Here is a 19,521-nt window from a genome sequence, read left to right as displayed (position 1 = left end):
AACTGGGGCAGAGAAGGCAAAGCCTACTCAGGGCGTACTGAGTGAGGAACGCGGAGAAGTGTAGTCCTTGGGAAGAGTGCTGGGGAGAGGGGAGCTTCCACCGCCTGGAGATCCAAACGGCAGGGGTGGGCTTGATCTGCTGGTTTAAGTGCGAGGCAGATCAGCATTTTTAAAAGCTTCAGTTGTAAGGTGAAGAGTGAATTAGGAGAAGGGCATATAAAAAACGGGGGCTTGAGAGTTCAGTTTGGGGGAGACAGGTTAGACTATTGAAGTAAGTAGTCCAGAATTTTGCAGTCAGGGTAGAGAAAAATGGGTGGAATAGAGAGATATTTGGTGTTCTGGTGAAAGAGTGTTTTTGCCAAACTTGTCTTGCTTTATTTTTATAGCCTGTGTATTCTTGTTTATTTACCTTAATGATGTGAATATTCTTTTTATATCATTTGCTGGAGGATATGTACATCTGTCAGCTGAGGACAAGTGCTAGAGGAAGAAATCAATATACAGTACTGATTTTAGGTTATTTAGGTCACCAAGTGTTAAATTATATCAAAGAGGCAAAGATGACACTAAGCAGAAGCAGCAGGAATGTATTATTGGTGTGTTAGGGAAAAAATGGAAGTTATTGAAGACTAAAGGAAACCACTGACATAATTAACTTGGTTGTCATAACCACTTGTTCTATTCCTAGTTACAATATTTGAATTCTTTATAGTAAGATTATAATTTGTAATGACCTTAGTGTGGGGCACCCAATAAATGTTGTTAAATAGATGTGACCATTCATTGCAGGGAGTGGAGAAGCTGTTAATTTGACTGTTTTTGAAAGGCTTGGATTCTAGCAAAACATAACTCTCTTCTTAGTAGTAAGTACAAGTTCCAGTAGTCTTTTGCCTTTTAATTCTAGTTTGGGATTAATGCAGTGGGCAGATTTGTCATTATATTTAGATAGTGAATCCTTAGAAAGTCAGGTTTGAAATGAAAAGACTAACTTATTGCTGGAGTCGGTTGCAAAATTTTCAGGAAGTCAGAAATAACTCTTAGTTTATTGGGAACTATTCTTAACTGAATTGAAAATATTTGTACTATAAAGTTTGGGGGGATTTTCAGCTGTGTAGGGAGTTGTCGCTGCCTCTACCCCCCCCCCCACATTGTTCAAGGGTCAACTGTAATTTCCTTGACAGAACTGTCTGACAGTAGTAAGTTTCCCACAGATGTTAATTCTGTTCCATATTTTTATTTGGGAGTTCTCAGCCTAGGAAGAAAATTGCCTCCTCATTTGCAAAGGCATATTTTGGGGAACATTGAATCTTTATCCTATGTCTAGAAATGGCTGTTTTTAGCCGAAATGCAGAGCGTTACATAAATAAGAGGGTTTTTGTAGGCAGCTTTGAGTCTGTATCTTCTTCTGTCCAGGGGCTTGTTAAGGTCAGCATGAGTCTCAACCACTCTACAAGAGCCCTAGTGGCCTGAGCTGACACTTAAGTGCACCCTATAACCTGTGCAATTCTGGGTTGTCCTTTTCCTGTGACTGGACTTAAGTTTGTCTTACTGAATAAGAACTATATTCATTGGCCCTGGCTGGTTGGCTCAGTGGTAGAGCGTCGGCCTGGTGTGCAGAAGTCCCGGGTTCGATTTCCGGCCAGGGCACACAGGAGAAGCGCCCATCTACTTCTCCACCCCTCCCCCTCTCCTTCCTCTCTGTCTCTCTCTTCCCCTCCCGCAGCTGAGGCTTCATTGGAGCAGGGATGGCCTGGGCGCTGGGGATGGCTCCTTGGCCTCTGCCCCAGGCGCTGGAGTGGCTCTGGTCGCAATGGAGCGACGCCCTGGAGGGGCAGAGCATTGCCCCCTGGTGAGCAGAGCATCGCCCCCTGGTGGGTGTGCCGGGCGCATGTGGGAGTCTGTCTGACTGTATCTCCCCGTTTCCAGCTTCAGAAAAATACAAAAAAAAAAAAAAAAAAAAGAACTATATTCATTTATATACTTAAACTTTCAGGAAAATGTTCTAGAACTGTGCTTTATTACAGTGCTGAATGTGAAGATTTGAAACCATCAGATTCTGTTATTTTGTTTATTGGATGAAAAGTTATCAGTAACATTACTCTTTTAAATGCATTATTTTTAGAAACTATCTACTTATGAACATACTTTTAAAAATTTGCTATTTTTATCTTATGAATTATTTTCAGCATTATTTAAAGTGCCCATATTCCTAGACATAGCTACAAATAGAAAATTTCACATTCTAGTTCTTTTAATAAGTACTTTTAGGTACATAAGGGTTGTGCTCATGTTTTTTGATAGATTGTTAAAATTAGTAGCTTAACAGATATACAGTGGAGAACAAATTTTGCAAATTTACTTTCTTGTTCAAAACTGGCTCAGTTTTATGGTGACAAATATTTTTGCATATATTTTAATAGGTAAATTTTGTAAAGGCACATACGACATGTTTTCAGATTTTTCTTTTATTATGGTTTGGTATAGTTAGTGATACAGGTAGAACAAGTTGATTTGTAAATTCATAGCCTTGGAGTTAAATTGCACTGACTTCAGCCTTTAATTTACACTTTTTTTCTCTTCAGGGTTTATATAAATTAAGGAACTATTGTTTGAAGTAAATCCAGACCACATTTTTTGAAATTGAAGGCTGAGGATTTGTTCATTCCAGCTGTCTAGTCTAGTACAGATGGTTTTTAGTTGAATTCAGGCACAAAGAAATGTACACATTGCTTTTTCATGTTCTGTAACATCCTTTGTCACGCTTCCTTCCTCTTGAGTTGTGTGTGTTTATTCTCTTATGACTAGTAAAATTATATTATGTGTATTGGAGTGGAGACTTTCCCCATTTCTCTGGGACTGCACAGCTACAACGAAGGGCTGTTAAAAACAAAATGAGCATTTGAAAATCCTGCAGTTTAAGACGAATGGTAGGGAGTAGCTATCTATGCCTTTTGTAGGCAGGGGGTCACATTACCCAACAAACACTGAGTGTCTGTATGGTGCCAGAGCCTGTGGTAGATTCTCGTGTTATGAGCAAAGAACAAGACAAATATGGTACCTGCCTTCCTGGAACTTCTACTGTAGCCGGGCATCTAGTAAACCATTTCAAGTTATCAGGGAGGAGCAGGGTACAGTGGGAGTGCATGGGGGTGTGTGTGTGTGTGTGACTTTGGGGAAGACTGTGTGTGTGAACAGTTTTCCAGCAGAAGATCTATGTTGAATTTGAGGACCTTCCAAAAACTGAAAGAAGGGCAGTATGGCTGGAATAGGGGGATTCTGGAAGACAGCCGAGTTTTGGAGAGCTTTTTAAGGCAGAGGAGGATTTTGGATTTTATCCCCAAAGCAGTGGAAACCTGAGAGGCAGGATGAGGGAGAAGGCTTTGCATCATCCTGGTGACTTTCTTTCTTAAAAAAGAAAGAGCAGTCGTCCAAATTGAGTAGTTTTTAAAAAAGGACACCCCCCCATTCAAGATTAGTTTGGAGGCTACTGGAAGTTTGAATGAACTAGAATGATTCCAATAGGGGTAGAGAAAAAGGGCTGATTTGAAATACACTTAGGAGGTTAGGAGGTGGAATTGAAGGTTGGGTTATAGGTTAGCTATAGGGGGACAAGGGAGAGGAATGAGTCAGGATAATACGTAATAGTGACTGAGTTCCAGGCACTATTGCATGTACTAAATCATTAAATTCTCATAATAACCCAGAAGGTGGGTGTTGCGATCAATATTTTATAGATGAGGAAACAGACTCACTGCATCCCTGAATTTTGCCTTGCAGTGTGGGGTGTATGGTGGTGTCTCATGATTGAAATAGAAAAATGTGGTGAGGTGAAGGCTCATAAGTTTAACTGTGGACATGTTGAATTTGAGGTGTCTGTAAGATACGCAAGTTGCAGTGTAGAATAGTTACTTGGAAATTAGGATTTGGGACTCAAGAGAGAGAAGTCTGGGGAAAGTATGGAGCAAGAGAAGAGGAATTAGTTTAGAGCCCCAAGGCACCTGAAGGCTGTGTTGTTGAGAAGGGAGAAGATAAAAATGAAATCTCTTGCGTGTCGAATGTTTGGACTTTACTCTGAAAGTATTAGCTTTGGGGATAGTCTTTGGGTTTATTGAGCCTAAGGTGTCTATGGGACATTCAGGGACACAAAGGTGGGCTGTTTTTCCTCCCTTTCACCTTATTTTTCTAAGAGTGACATCCATGGTTCTTCAGAAGATCCTCTCCAGCTTTACATCATCCCAGTTACCTTCTTCTGGTCAGTTTATCAGTGGACATCTTACAGAGTGGACACTATTTTATGCATGACCTGAGCAGAATAGATAGTCTTCACACTATCTGCCACATTTTGGCCATTATTTCTATGAATATAGTGTAAGGTTGAATTAGCCTTTGACATGAGGGGAACATTATAGATAATATTGCTCTTACCAACTGAAGGTGCTTTTCTTGTATTTCACTGCTAAACCTTGTGTCACTCATCCTCGTGCTTTGTGCTAGTCATGGACCTAAGTAGGAGTCTATGTTGTGTTAAATTTAATCTGCTGGATCTGCCTTATGGACCTGTTATTTAGTAATACTGCGAATCCTGCCCAAACTTGGTTCATCTGTGAGTTTTATAAATATGCCGTCTGTGTCTAAATTTAAGTAATTGATTAAAAGGCCAGTCAGGGCAGAAGTGAAGACAGAGCTGTGACCTGAGGTCTGTGGCCAGAGCGTGGGTTTGAGTTAGGGTGCTGCCTGCCGCTCCACCTCTGTGCTACTTTGGGCAAATGACGTGAACCACTCTGTGCCTTAGTTTCTTCGCCTGTAAAATGGAAGTAATGATAGTATCCAGTTCAAAGGGTTGTGGTGAGAGTTAAGTGAGTAATGCATGTGAAGTGCTTAGACTACTACTTGGCACGTAGGAAGTGATCAATCATCTATTATTAGGTTATTATTTTATGAACTGTCATAGATGTTTATACTCCTTTGACAATGTGTGTTGTTATCGCTGATTTCAGAGAGTGATTAAGGATGTGTAGTTAGACCCCAAATTTTATCCTTCTATAATAGGAAACATATTTGGGAAAAGGTATAAATAAGACCCCAGCCAGCTAAGTTTACTTGTGGTGTTTTTCAATGAGAAGTTTCTCACATGCTAACTGAGGGGTTGTATAAACGGAGGGTCTCATTCTTCCTCTCTGTCGGTACAGGTATGGCATCACAGCTGCAGGTGTTTTCCCCCCCATCAGTGTCGTCGAGTGCCTTCTGCAGTGCGAAGAAGCTGAAAATAGAGCCCTCTGGCTGGGATGTTTCTGGACAGAGCAGCAACGACAAATATTACACCCACAGCAAAACGCTCCCAGCCACACAAGGGCAAGCCAGCTCCTCTCACCAGGTAGCAAATTTCAACATCCCGGCTTATGACCAGGGCCTCCTTCTCCCAGCCCCTGCCGTGGAGCATATTGTTGTCACAGCTGCCGACAGCTCAGCCAGCGCTGCTCCGTCCACCTTCCAGAGTAGCCAGACCCTGACGCACCGGAGCAACGTTTCTTTGCTTGAGCCGTATCAAAAATGTGGATTGAAAAGAAAAAGTGAGGAAGTTGACAGCAACGGTAGCGTGCAAATCATAGAAGAACATCCCCCTCTCATGCTGCAAAACAGGACTGTGGTGGGTGCTGCTGCCACGACCACCACTGTGACCACGAAGAGTAGCAGTTCCAGCGGAGAAGGGGATTACCAGCTGGTCCAGCATGAGATCCTTTGCTCTATGACCAACAGCTATGAAGTCTTGGAGTTCCTAGGCCGGGGAACATTTGGCCAGGTGGCTAAGTGCTGGAAGCGGAGCACCAAGGAAATTGTGGCTATTAAAATCTTGAAGAACCACCCCTCCTATGCCAGACAGGGACAGATTGAAGTGAGCATCCTTTCCCGCCTGAGCAGTGAAAACGCCGATGAGTATAACTTTGTCCGTTCTTACGAGTGCTTTCAGCATAAGAACCACACCTGCCTTGTGTTTGAGATGCTGGAGCAGAACTTATATGATTTTCTAAAGCAGAACAAGTTTAGCCCACTGCCACTCAAGTACATCAGACCAATCCTGCAGCAGGTGGCCACAGCCCTGATGAAGCTCAAGAGCCTTGGTCTGATTCACGCCGACCTCAAGCCAGAAAACATAATGCTGGTCGATCCAGTGCGCCAGCCTTACCGAGTGAAGGTCATTGACTTTGGTTCTGCCAGTCACGTTTCCAAGGCTGTGTGCTCAACCTACCTACAGTCACGTTACTACAGGCAAGTGTAGATGCTGAGAAGCTTATCTCAGACACGAGCGCTGTCTTTGTATTTAATATATATATTATATAGGGCTACATATAACAATGAATTCGTTTACAGATTCCAAGATAGAAACAGGGTGATGTTTTAGTTCATTTCAAGTGTGTGGCATTTCTATAAGTAACATTATTCTATATCTGAAATCTTATTTAACACTGGAAAAATTACTTCAGTCTGATTCTTCAATGTTGTTCCTAGTTGAATTGTGTAGTTGATCCTTAAACAACATGGCAATTAGGAGGGACCTGCATGTAACTTGACTTCCCAAAACTTAAGTTGTTCTTTAGTAATCCCTGGTGGATTGGTTCCAGGACCCCTGCAGAAACCAAAATTCACAGTGCTTAAGTCCCCTATATCAGTGGTCCCCAACCCCCAGGCTGCGACCGGTACCGGTCCGCAGAGAAAGAATAACTTATATTATTTCCGTTTTATTTATATTTGTCTAAACGATGTTTTATTTTTTAAAAATGACCAGATTCCCTCTGTTACATTCATCTAAGACTCACTCTTGACGCTTGTCTCGGTCATGTGATACATTTATCCGTTCCACCCTAAAGACCAGTCTGTGAAAATATTTTCTGACATTAAACCGGTCCATGGCTCAAAAAAGGTTGGGGACCACTGCCCTTTATAACCTAATATAGATCAGTACATACAGTTGGCCCACTGCACCTGTGGACTCCCAGTCTCAGATTGAAAATAATACAGGTATTTATCGAAAAAAAGTCTGCATATAAGTGGGCCCTTGCAGTTCAAACCCTTGTTCAGGGGTGAACTGTACTAGCACCTGGTTTTTCTTTAGTACCGTTGTATTTAATTTTCCCACTTAAAAGAGTCTTTGAGTATATAAAGATGTTTACTTATTTGTAATAAATTTGGGCATATGCTGGTATTTCTAAGTTTACATCTGGTCAGGTAAGATGCCTTGGGAATAATTCCATGTTTAATTTGAGGAATATTTTATTATTTTATATTTTTGGTCATGTAATAATAGAGGGAATTGGATTAGATGATTGTTAAGATCTCTTCCTGTTTTAACATTCTCTATAATACTTTGATAACTTATTTGGTTATCCTATGATGGTCTTCATCCATGGGAAAAGCCAGTATTTACTAGGGTGGGCAAAAGTAGGTTTATAGTTATTTGTACAGAAAATAATACAACTGTAGACCTACTTTTGCCCACCTCTATGCAATTCTGTTTGTATTATAATCAAGGAGCATTATTGAAAGAAAAGGAGAGAATCTTTTAAAATGTGCTTTTAGACTCTGGCCGGTTGGCTCAGTGGTAGAACGTCGGCCTGGCATGCAGGAGTCCCGGGTTCAATTCCCGGCCAGGGCACACAGGAGAAGCGCCCATCTGCTTCTCCACCCCCCCCTCCTTCCTCTCTGTCTCTCTCTTCCCCTCCCTCTGCCAAGGCTCCATTGGAGCAATGTTGGCCCGGGCGCTGAGGATGGTTCTGTGGCCTCTGCCTCAGGCGCTAGAATGGCTCTGGTTGCAATAGAGCGATGCCCCAGATGGGCAGAGCATCGCCCCCTGGTGGGCATGCCGGGTGGATCCTGGTCGGGCGCATGCAGGAGTCTGTCTGACTGCCTCCCCGTTTCCAACTTCAGGAAAAAAAAAAGTTTTTATTTCTCAGTACCTCATTTATTTATCTAGTTATTAATTGTGGTAAGAGTTACCTAATGTAAAGTTTACCATTTTAATTTTAAATGTACCATTTCATTACCATTAAATACATGCACAGTGCTGTGTAATCATCACCACTATCTAGTTCTAAAATTGTATTCAGCACCCAAAATAGAAATTCTGTAACCATTATGCAGTAACTGCAACTTTTCCCCCACTCTTGTTAACCTCTCTATATGACTCTGTGTATGGATTTGCCTATTCTAGACATTGCATGTAAGTGGAGTCATACAATATTTGTCCCTTTGTGTCTGGCTTATTTCACTTGGTGCAATGTTTTCAGGGTTAATTTATATAGTAACATGTATTAGAACTTCATTCTTCTTTATGACTGAATAATATTCCATTTCAGGTACATACCATACTTTGTTTATCCATTCACTTGTTGATGGACACTTGGGCCGTTTTCACATTTTTGGCTGTTGTGAATAGTGCTGTGATGACCATTGGTATTCAATTGCTGTAGTATCTGTTTTCAGTTCTTTTGGGTATATTGCTGGAAGTAGAATGGCTGGATCATATGGTTATTCTGTGTTCAATTTTTTGAGGAACAACCAAACTTTTCCACAGCTGCTGTACTATTTTACATACCCATCAGTGTGCATGAGGATTCTAATTTCTCTACATCCTCACCAACACTTGTTATTTTCTGCTTTGTAATTTAATAATAGTCATCTTTATGTGTATTTAATGATACCTCATTGTGGTTTTGATTTGCATTTCCCAAATAATTAATGATGTTGGACATCTTTTCATGTGCTTATTGGCTATCTATAAATCTTAAGAGAAAAGTCTGTTCAAGTCCTTTGTCCATTTTTGAATTAGTTCTTTTGTTTGTTACTTAGTTGTTGGAGTTCTTCATATAAGTCTGGGTACTAGTCCCTTATCAGATATTTTGCAGATTTTTTCCCCCCATCCATGGGGTTGACTTTTCAGTTTTTTGCACAAAATTTTTAAACTGTGATGAAGTCCACTTTTTTCTTTTATTGCTTGTACTTTTTAGTATCACAGCCAAGAAATCATTGCCAAACCAATGTTATGAAGCTTTTCCCTTGTTTTCTTCTAAGAGGTTTATAATTTTAGCTCTTATATTTAGGTCTTTGATCCATTTTGAGTTAATTTTTGCATATGGTATAAGGTAAGGGTCCAGTTTCATTCTTTTGCATGTGGATAGTTAGTTTTCCCGTATCATTTACTGAAAAGACTATCCTTTCTTCGTTAAATTGTCTTGACACTCCTGTCAAAATCCTTTGATCGTATATACAAGGATTATTCCATCGGTCTATATGTCTTTATGCTAGTACTACACTTTTTTTCTTTAGAGAGAAAGAGACAGGAAAGGAGAGAGATGAGAAGCATCTACTCATATTTGTGGCACTTTAGCTGTTTGTTGATTGCTTCCAATATGTGCCTTGATGGATGGAGGCTTGGAGAAGAGGGCTCAGGTGAGCCAGGGACCCCTTGTTCAAGCCAGCAACCTTTGGGCTCAAGTCAGCAACCTTGGGGTCATGTTGATGATCTCGTGTTCAAGCTGGCAACCCTGCGCTCAAGCTGGATGAGCCCGCTCATGGCTGCCTTGGGGTTTTGAACCTGGGTCCTTAGCATCCCAGGTCGATGCTCTATCTGCTGCACAACCACTAGTCAGGCAGTACCACGCTGGTTTGATGTCTTGTAGTTTTGTAGTAGGTTTTGACATCAGGAAGTAGGAGACTTCCTGCTTTACTCTTTTTAAAGATTGTTTGGCTATCTCAAGGAGCCCCTCAAGATCCATATGAATTTTAGGATGGATTTCTCTACTTCTGCCAAAAACTTCATTGCTTTTTGATAGGGATTACACTGAATCTGTAAATCACTTTGTTTGTTATTGACATTTTAACAACATTGTCTTCCAGTCCACTCTATTTTTATTTTTCCTTTAATAGTGTTATGAAACTATGGTATTTCTTACTTGAGTGAGATAGAGTAAAGAAATTCCTAGAGCTTTTGGTTTCGGGTTTCAGGTGGCTCTGGGCAACTTGGCTAATTTTGAGAATCTCACCTCCCATTTATTTATTCATGACTTGAAAGAGTTAGGTTCCAATTATTTTTGCTTCTAATATTCTTTGAGCAATCCGCTACCACCCACACACACATACAGAGACAACACACTGATAGGTGCCCTGAAGAGTTCAGTTCTGCACGCAGGTGAGTGCTGGGGTGGTTAGACGAGGCACTGCTGAGCACGGAGGGCCAACAGCTCTTGCTGTCTTGGTCTTTTATCTCGTCACTGTCTGCAGGTGGCCTTTAACGTTTGCCCTGTCAAAGACAAAGTGCGTTCTGTTGTGGTAACTGAAGCAATTTTAAGATTGAACTAGACAGAGTCGTAGAGATAAGAGTTATTCATGAAATAATTTTTGATGGCATTTTCTCTTAAAAGGTAAAGGAGATTTGATGGATTAAACAGTTCTGGCTACTTAGCTTACTCTAGTATGAAATTTGAGTAATTTTCAGTCTTAGGTTGCTGGTCTTTGTCTCTTTCCTTATCCTTTTAATTTAACTTAAACTCATTTGAGTAATTAGGTTCTGTTTTTTGTTTTAATAGTAAGTATGATTTTCAAAATTTTAAATCCACTGATAATTACTCTTCAAAGTCCTGTAAATTCATTGCATTTAGTTGACTATATGAGTAGTTTTTTTTCTTTGTATTTTTTTTTTGTATTTTTCTGAAGTTAGAAGTGGGGAGGCAGTCAGACTCCCGCATGCACCCCCAGGGTCCCCCCCCCAGCATGCCCACCAGGGGGCGATGCTCTGCCCATATGGGGCATTGCTCTGTTGCAGCCAGAGCCATTCTAGCGCCTGAGGTGGAGGCCATGGAGCTGTCCTCAGCACTCGGGCCAACTTTGCTCCAATGGAGCCTTGGGTGTGGGAGGGGAAGAGAGAGAGAGAAAGGAAAGGGGGAAGGGTGGAGAAGCAGATGGGCGCTTCTCCTTTGTGCCCTGACTGGGAATCGAACCCAGGACTTCCACATGCCGGGCCTACGCTCTACCGCTGAGCCAACCGGCCATGGCCTATATGAATAGTTTTAAATGGAGCTAAGTGTACCCCTTAAAAACAGGAGATCATCTGTGTTTTACCGAGGAATGACTGTGCATGTTGAGGTTCAACATCCAGGGCTTGACTGTTAGGATTTAACATGAGTATTCTGTTGTATCACTGTAATGCTTGATATTGAGCCCAAGGCAAGTGGCATAGCAGCTCAGGCCTCCCTTCCCCATCACTAGTTTTACCCACAGGGTCTTCATGTGCTTTGTTGCCTTGTTAGAGTCCAGTATGTCCTCACCCTCTTTTCTAAAACCTCTGAAATTCCTTTGGCCAGTGAAGCATTCTGGTTCCAAGGCTGCCTTCCTCTTCCCCTGCTTTTCAGTTGACATTGCCTCATTGTGCTGAGAATCTGCCAAAATATTATCAGTTGACATAAATTTTTGCCACCGTGTTGTCTCAGTTGGCTATGGGCATGGCTAAACGAGTCAAGCAACAGAAATAATAGATTTTATTTCCTGGCCTACCATAAATGTAGATGTAGACTAATTCCGAGAAAAGTTGCTGTCTTCGGGGTTTGAGACACAGAGGTTTCCATGCTTTGAAGTGCAATGCTTTAACGTTCTGAACAGACTGGCTGGCCTCATGAAAGCTGAGGTCACGGTATTTGTTCTGTATGGAAGGACAAGGTCAGGAGGAAGAAAGCATGTTTTCAGTTTATCCCAGACAAACAGACAACCCAGTTTCATCTGACAGTGAAACTACAGTTTCATCTAATCCACAGATGCAGGAAGTTTGACTTTATGTAATATCTCTGATCGAGTAAGTTTGATGCCTCTGCGATAGGCAGGAAGAAACAAGTGATGTTAAGTGATCTTGACCTCACTTGCTCTGGATTCCAATGAAATAAAGTTTTACGACCTTGGAGGAATTCTTCAACTAAAAGAAGTTTAAAGTTGGGAAATCAAAAGGCAGGGATTGCGAGGTCAACCACCTGGTTATGTAATTAGAGCCTGTTCAGTATTTGTTCTTTAAAGATGGGGTGTATCTTCAAAGAGCAGAACACCATGTCCAAAGTACAGTTAACCCCATTTTTCTACTAAAGTGAATACTACCAGTTGTGATTTTCCCCCCTCTTTCCTATGCTTTGATAGGTAATCTTTTTTTTACTGCCCAGCTGTTAGAACATCAGGGCTGGAAAGGAACCTAGGATAATAATTATTTAACTCAGCCTCCTTATTTTACAGATGAAGTAGAACCAGAATTTCAGGGTCTAGAGTTTATATTAAGGGATTGAGAAATAATGGAGGCCAAGGGGAAGGAAGATATAGAACTAAAAATATTCCCAAGAATTATAAATCTGAATTCAGACTATAAAACATTCATTCTTTAGAGATGAGCATGCTCTAAATCAGGGGTCTCAAACTCAACTCAGCATGTGGGCCGCAGAGCAAGATGCTAGAGAATGAAAAATACAAGTAGGCCCCTAGGCTTACTTAATTTTATCCAAAATATTTTGAACTTCATGGATTAGTCTGCGGGCTGCACAAAATTGTTCGGCGGCCGCGAGTTTGAGACCGCTGCTCTAAATGATTCCTTTCTGTTCAGTAAAAGAAAATAGCTTGATCTTTTCGCTTTAGGGCATAGGTAAATCTAACAGTTACAGGGTATCATGATAGTGAAAATGCCTTAATAGACTGAACAGCCTTGATTTTATTTTATTTTATTTTTACTGCTTTCATAGTTTTCCTTAGGTACTTTTGTGTATGGTAGATGTGGTAGAGTGACTGTTTTGAGTGAGTTTTCACGGGAAGGCCTTAGCTGCATGTATTGCTGCAGAAGCAGGGTGAGACCAAATGGAAAAACTGATTCCAGCCAATCTTCAGAGTTTTTTTTTTTAAATAGGGCTTGAGGGCTGGAATTAGTGTTTTTCTTAATTTCTCTGAAACTTTTAAGTTTTATCACATACTGTTGCCACTTTTTTAAAGAAGTAAGTTATTAGGTGCCTGGTCCCTTCCTGTGACCAACCTTTTGGATTTTAGCATGTCTTCCTGGTATAGTGGGGATGGCAGGATCAAGCCGTTCTCTTCACTTGATGCTTAGGAAATTCCTAAGCCCAGTTTTTACTTGGGCACAAAGCCACTTGCATTTTCCCTGCCAGCTATTTTTGGCACTGTCATGAACTTGGAAATTAATGATTGTGTTCACTGAAAGTAAAAATTTTGTTTCTTTTCAATTTTAGAAAAGCTTTTATGTTTCTTACCCTCTAGTTTATTAATGCTATCAAAGTTGTTCTGTCCTCAAGACATGCCAGAGTGGTTGGGATTTAACTGACTCTGAAATTCCATCAGTATTGTGGCTCTAGCCACCTGCAACAGGAATATCACTTCTGATGGTTGGTTCTTTGGCTAACAAACCACAGTTCACATCAAATAATGCAAAAATGTTACATAGTAATAATAAGTCTCAACAGGCCTGGATCGTTTGCTGTGTTTCTACGAGATCAGGAAAGCTTCTAGACCCTATAGAGGCCTTTAACTTACCCTGTTTGCTCAGAAAATTACTTGGGGAGGATATTCTTATTTAGGGACATATCTTTGTATTTTCTCCCACTCAATCGCTGTCCCTCACCACCCTCCACACTCACATGAAAAGCATATGTTATTTGAAAGGAAAGTTTGGGAAACCGAGGCAGTGCATGAGGAGACATGGTCTGGTAGATCAGTGGTCCCCAACCTTTTTTTTTTTTTTTTTCATTTTTCTGAAGCTGGAAACAGGGAGAGACAGTAAGACAGACTCCCGCATGCGCCCGACCGGGATCCACCCGGCACGCCCACCAGGGGCGATGCTCTGCCCGCCAGGGGGCGATGCTCTGCCCATCCTGGGCGTCGCCATGTTGCGACCAGAGCCACTCTAGCGCCTGGGGCAGAGGCCACAGAGCCATCCCCAGCGCCCGGGCCATCCTTGCTCCAATGGAGCCTTGGCTGCGGGAGGGAAGAGAGAGACAGAGAGGGAAAGCGCGGCGGAGGGGTGGAGAAGCAAATGGGCGCTTCTCCTGTGTGCCCTGGCCGGGAATCGAACCCGGGTCCTCCGCACGCTAGGCCGACGCTCTACCGCTGAGCCAACCAGCCAGGGCCCCCAACCTTTTTTGGGCCATGGACTGGTTTAATGTCAGAAAATATTTTCACGGACCAGCCTTTAGCGTGGGATGGATAAATGTATCACGTGACCGAGACAAGCGTCAAGAGTGAGCCTTACACGGATGTAACAGAGGGAATCTGGTCATTTAAAAAAAATAAAACATTGTTCAGACTTAAATATAAATAAAACGGAAATAATGTAAGTTATTTATTCTTTCTCTGCGGTCTGTGGCCCGGGGGTTGGGGACCACTGTGGTGGATGGTCCCTAATGGAGAGCTCTGCTTTTCCATTTCTCTCCTGTGAAGTGAGGGGTCTTGATCTGGTATCCTTACTGATTCAGATGGATGACTTGTAAGAGGAGAGGAAGTTATTTGGACAAGGTGCTGAAGTGTTTCAGAGCTCAGACCTCAGGTCAGGACTGCCTGGACTCCTTCATGTAGTACCTGTGTGGCCTTGGGCAACTTACTTAAGCTCTCAGTGCCCGGTGTCTTTATCTGTAAAAGGCAAGGGATCTTTATAGAATCGAAGATACTGTTGATTATAAGGTGAATCATTATTTAGGTACCAATGAGAAAATAAAAGCACTGTTATTAAACTAAAATATACCATCATTTGCAAGAATCGAGAAAGATTCAGAGATGTTAAAATGTAAAACAGTGTGCACCTTAAAAAGAATTACTTAACAGTAATAATACCTACTTTTATAGGATTGTTGTAAGTCATTTAAATGACTATATTTATTTATAAAGGACTTGGAACAGCGCATGGCACATAGTAAGTCCTATGTAAGTGTCATCTATTAGTATTATTGATAATAGTGTTACCTATTATTATAGTTTCATTTCTGAACCCATTTATCTCTTAAGATTAGTCACACTTTGAAAAATGCCATGTATACCACCATGCCAAGTAGATTTTTATAGGTTGGTATGCACTTAACTTTTACTTATTTAGAGACAGTATAATATATTCAACTCTAGAGCTAGACTACCAGGATTCAAATTCTAGCTCTGCTACTTATATTAAGTAATGTGCCCCGTATTACATAATATTTGCTATGGTTTCCTTCTCTGTAAATGAGGATAACAGTTTTGTCTTGGATGTGTCCACATATATAGAGCTCTCAGTTTATGAGATTACCTTGGTCTTTCCTTTAAGATTCCCTAGAGTTAAGTTTTTTCATTTGGAGCATTAATGGAAATGAATATTTCTGAAAGTATGCAAAGAACTCAAAGTTTTAAAATAATGATAATATAATAAAAATCGTTGCTATATCTAACACTTACATAGTACTTTCCATGTGCCAGGTGTAAGATCTTACTTCATAAGAGCTTTAATATTTATTATTATTAATTGCTTATTTAAATCTTATAACACAGTATGTAGTAGGTACTCTTGCCTTTCTTTTATGAATGAGGAGCCTGAGCCACAGAGAGATTAACTAATTGCCTACAGCTATTAAACAATGGAACCGAAGATCTGAACCCTGAACGGCTAGTTCTAGAGTCCTGCTGTCAACCACTGTGTCTCTACTGAAGGCATTTCTGTCACAAAGAGATATTGGCCAAGCCATTTAATTGGTTTTCCATTAAAAAGGTGTTAAGGGGAAAAAATAACTCTATAATTCCTTATTCATGGTTTCAAAAATCAGAAAGCTGTAAAAACTAAAAATCTTTTTCTAAGTTTGGTATAAATGCACTTATTGTCAAGACCTAATGGGAACCAGTGTATGGCTGTTGAAAGTCTTTATTAGCTGACTTATAGGACTGCTCATATATTTTGTTGATGTGTTTGATTATGAGTGCTTCCCTAAACTCCTTCAAGATTATTATGCAATATATAGTATATGTGTGGTAGTATCTTTCTGAAGTGCAAAAATTCTGAATTCCAAAACACATCTGGCCCCAAGAGTTTCCAATGACAGATTTTATACCAAAGATCATTTTCAGTTTTATTAAATCAGTATATCTTTAGTTGATGCTAAAACAGGACTTAGTCAACACCATTCATTTTCCTAAATAACATATATTTATTTTTATCTGCTATTTTGTTTTTGCTAGAGCCCCTGAAATTATTCTTGGATTACCATTTTGTGAAGCTATTGATATGTGGTCACTGGGCTGTGTGATAGCTGAGCTGTTCCTGGGATGGCCTCTTTATCCTGGTGCTTCAGAATATGATCAGGTAAGAGTGTTATTGAATGGAAATAGAAAGTAAGCCAGTTGAAAATGAAAATAAGAGTGAGTATTAAAGTGAAATAGAGTCTAGAGGAAGAGAGGACTAGTAAAATATTTGGATAGTAGGGAAAGAGTAGTCCATTTAGAAAGAATTTTTTAAAGAACAGAATTTTCTCTACTTGCTTCTTAGTCTGCAGTTAAGTTTGCAACTCTACAATTAAAAAGGGATTTTATTTTATATTATTTTAGATTGGTACTTTTTCAGCTCTGTAATGATTTATAACCGATATTAACTTTGGTTAACTGAGGCATCTAATGAGGTAAGGTATGAAAGTAAAGTAAGGAAGAGCAATTGGGATTTTAAGAGTAAACTTTGGATCATTCTCACCTGTTACTTCCTTTCATACCTGACAACATTGAAGTCAGTGCTCTCTGCACCCTGAAACCCACTGGGCCCCAGAGGCTGAGGTGGACAGTGGATCTCTGTAACATTGGATTTAGGAGGGGAATCACAGGACTTGAAAAGTACTGCAATAAATGACCTACCTGTCGCAAACAGATAAGCTTTAGAAGATAGGCTACCTTTCCTATGGAGCTGGTCCTGAGGGAAAAAGTTTTGCCATCGAAATAAATTGCGAATTCTCATTTTTTGTTCTTTAAAAGAGTGGTCTGAGGATTTATGTTTGAAGCTCTTTGAGGGCACTAATTGTTTTATTCTATCAGCTGGTTTATCATCAGCTGTTGACACTGTGTCTGACACATAGATATACGAGGTTTGGGGTTTTTATTTTTCTATTTTTAATTTTTTTAGAGAAATAAATGGTTATCTGGAATTACTAAAAGGAAAAAAGAGCAAAATAATCTTTTTCCCTAGTCAGCCTAGAGTTTGGACTCCTCAGTCTATTTTAGAGTAAATGTAACATTTACCAGCTTCTAAAAATTTGACTCTCTGGGCATGTCTTTGAGTGAAACATAAAAACTTAGTTGCTCATGTCACAAGTCAGGAGTTACATTGTGCTTTGTAATTTCACCTTCTACCTTGTGAGAAGCAGGTCAGCTTCCTTGTTTTACAACAACAAAGAAGCATGAGGGAGATTAAATGATGCAAAACACAGGTGGTCAAGCCAAGCTATTGAATCTCTTTTTTGGATCTTATGCACTTTTGAGAATCTGATAAACCTATGGGTCTGCCCAGAAAAATACACACACAATGTTTTGTGTACAATTTAGGGGATTCCTGGACTCTGCGATGAAGAAACCTTGCTCTAAGCAATTAGAGCAATCAAAGTGCCATTCCTAGCCCAACTGTTTTGTGGCATCTCTTCAACCTTACTAAACAGATTGGTAGGGTAAAATTTCCTAGGAAGTGGAACCAAATAAAATTAGATTTAGAAGCTAAGGTACAGCTGGGGCTTTCTTTATAAAGAAGTGATCTTGGTAGTTTTGAGAGGTGCATAAATTTGAAACTGGGTCGTAGGAGGAAGTCGCTTCCCCTTGCTGAGTAGGTAGGATGCTGCTGTTGGAGAGCAGGGTGGGGGGCAGTTTATCCTGCATCTCCGGCTGTACATAGGAGTCCTATGGCAGCATCCTTATTCTTACAGCTGAGCTTAGTTGTACTTTTATTGATTTATTTTGTTCGTTGATTTTTAGAGAGAGAGAAGCATTCATTCTTGCACTTAGTTCTGCATTCATTGGGTCACTTCCTGTATGTGCCCTGAGTGGGCATTGAACCTGCAAACTTGGTGTTTTGGGAAAATGCTCTAAATCGACTGAGTTTTTTAAAAAACAACTTTATTTGAATATAACTCATATACCATATAATTCATCCATTTAAAGTGTATAATTCAGTGTCTTAGTATGCTTTCAGTGTTGTAAACCATCATAACAGTTTTAGAACATTTTCATCACGATTAGCAGTCAGTCCTCATTCTCCCCCACTCCCTGCCCTGGGCAAGCGCTAATGATTATAATCTCTGTCTCTAGATTTCACTATTCTAGTATATTATATTGATCACAAAATGTGGTCTTCTGTGATGGGCTTCTTTTACTTAGCATGCTGTTTTTCATCCATGCTATAGCATCTATCAGAACTTCACTCCTTTTTGTGGCTGAATAATATTCCAGTGTGTGTGTGTGTGTGTGTGTGTGTAGGAGATATTTAAAAAATGAATATAAAGCTATAAAATAACCCCTAATTTTTGTGAGTAGTATATATATCTAGATATAGAATTGCTGAGTCATATGATAATTCTTTTTGCTTTTTCTTTTTTTTTTAAGTGAAAGAAGGGGAGATAGTTAGCATGTTCCCTGACCAGGATCTACCTGGCAACCTTCGCCTGGGGCCAATGCTAGAATCAATCCAGCCACAGGCTGTTAGAGGGGAAGAGAAAAAGAAGGGGTAGAGGGAGGGGAAGAGAAGCAGATGATCACTTCTCTTTGTGCCCTGCCTGGGGAATCAAACCCAGGATATCCATATGCCAGGCTGACTCTCTACCCATTTAGCCAAACAGCCAGGGCATATATGATATTCTATGTTTAACTTTCTGAAGAACCAGAAAACTGTTTTCCACAGTGGTTACACTATTTTTAATTCCTGCCAGAAATGCACAAGCGTTCTCATTTCTTTTTAGTTAGAAGAGCAACATTTAGTCTTTTTAGTTTTTAACTTAAATAAGTGGCCCTGCCTGGTTGGCTCGGGTAGAGCGTTGGCTCAGTGTGTGGAAGCCCTGGGTTTGATTCCTGGTCATGGCACACAGGAGTAGTGACCATCTGCTTCTCTACCCTCCCCTTTTGTCTCTCACCCTCTCTCTCTTCCCCTCCCGCAGCCTTGGCTCGATTGGTTTGAGCAAGTCGGACCCTGGGCACTAAGGAGGGCTCCATGGCCTCACCTTAGGTGCTAAAATAGCTCAGTTGTGGTGCTAAAATAGGTCAGTTGCAGAGCAACAGAGCAGCAGCCCCAGATGGGCAGAGCATCACCTGGTAAGGGGCTTGGCAGGAGGATCCCGGTTGGGGTGCATGTGGGAGTCTGTCTCTGCCTCCTTGCCTCTCAATTAAAAAAAAAAAGTAATGCATGAAAAATATGGAATGCTTCACAATTTTGTTTTTTAATAATCATCCTTACAAATGTGAAGTGGTATCTCATTGTGGTTTTGATTTGCATTTTCCTAATAATTAGTTATGTTGAAC

The 19,521-nt window shown here is 40.6% G+C and overlaps 1 protein-coding gene across 2 annotated transcripts in view; it reads left to right on the top strand.

The window, feature by feature from the left end:
• HIPK1 (homeodomain interacting protein kinase 1) overlaps positions 1-19,521 on the top strand; it is a 55,943-nt gene that overhangs the window by 5,967 nt on the left and 30,455 nt on the right. For both annotated transcript variants that reach the window (XM_066247362.1, XM_066247361.1), the window contains exons 2-3: positions 5,190-6,267; positions 16,219-16,342. In XM_066247362.1, the coding sequence (XP_066103459.1) occupies positions 5,192-6,267; positions 16,219-16,342 (1,200 nt within the window). In that variant the 5' untranslated portion in view covers positions 5,190-5,191. The remainder of the gene's footprint in view (positions 1-5,189; positions 6,268-16,218; positions 16,343-19,521) is intronic.

The sequence above is a fragment of the Saccopteryx bilineata genome, chromosome 11 (assembly GCF_036850765.1).
Source record: "Saccopteryx bilineata isolate mSacBil1 chromosome 11, mSacBil1_pri_phased_curated, whole genome shotgun sequence".
Lineage (NCBI taxonomy): Eukaryota > Metazoa > Chordata > Mammalia > Chiroptera > Emballonuridae > Saccopteryx > Saccopteryx bilineata.
The sequence above is the reverse complement of the archived record's forward strand: the minus strand, read 5'-3'. Positions and strand labels throughout refer to the sequence as shown.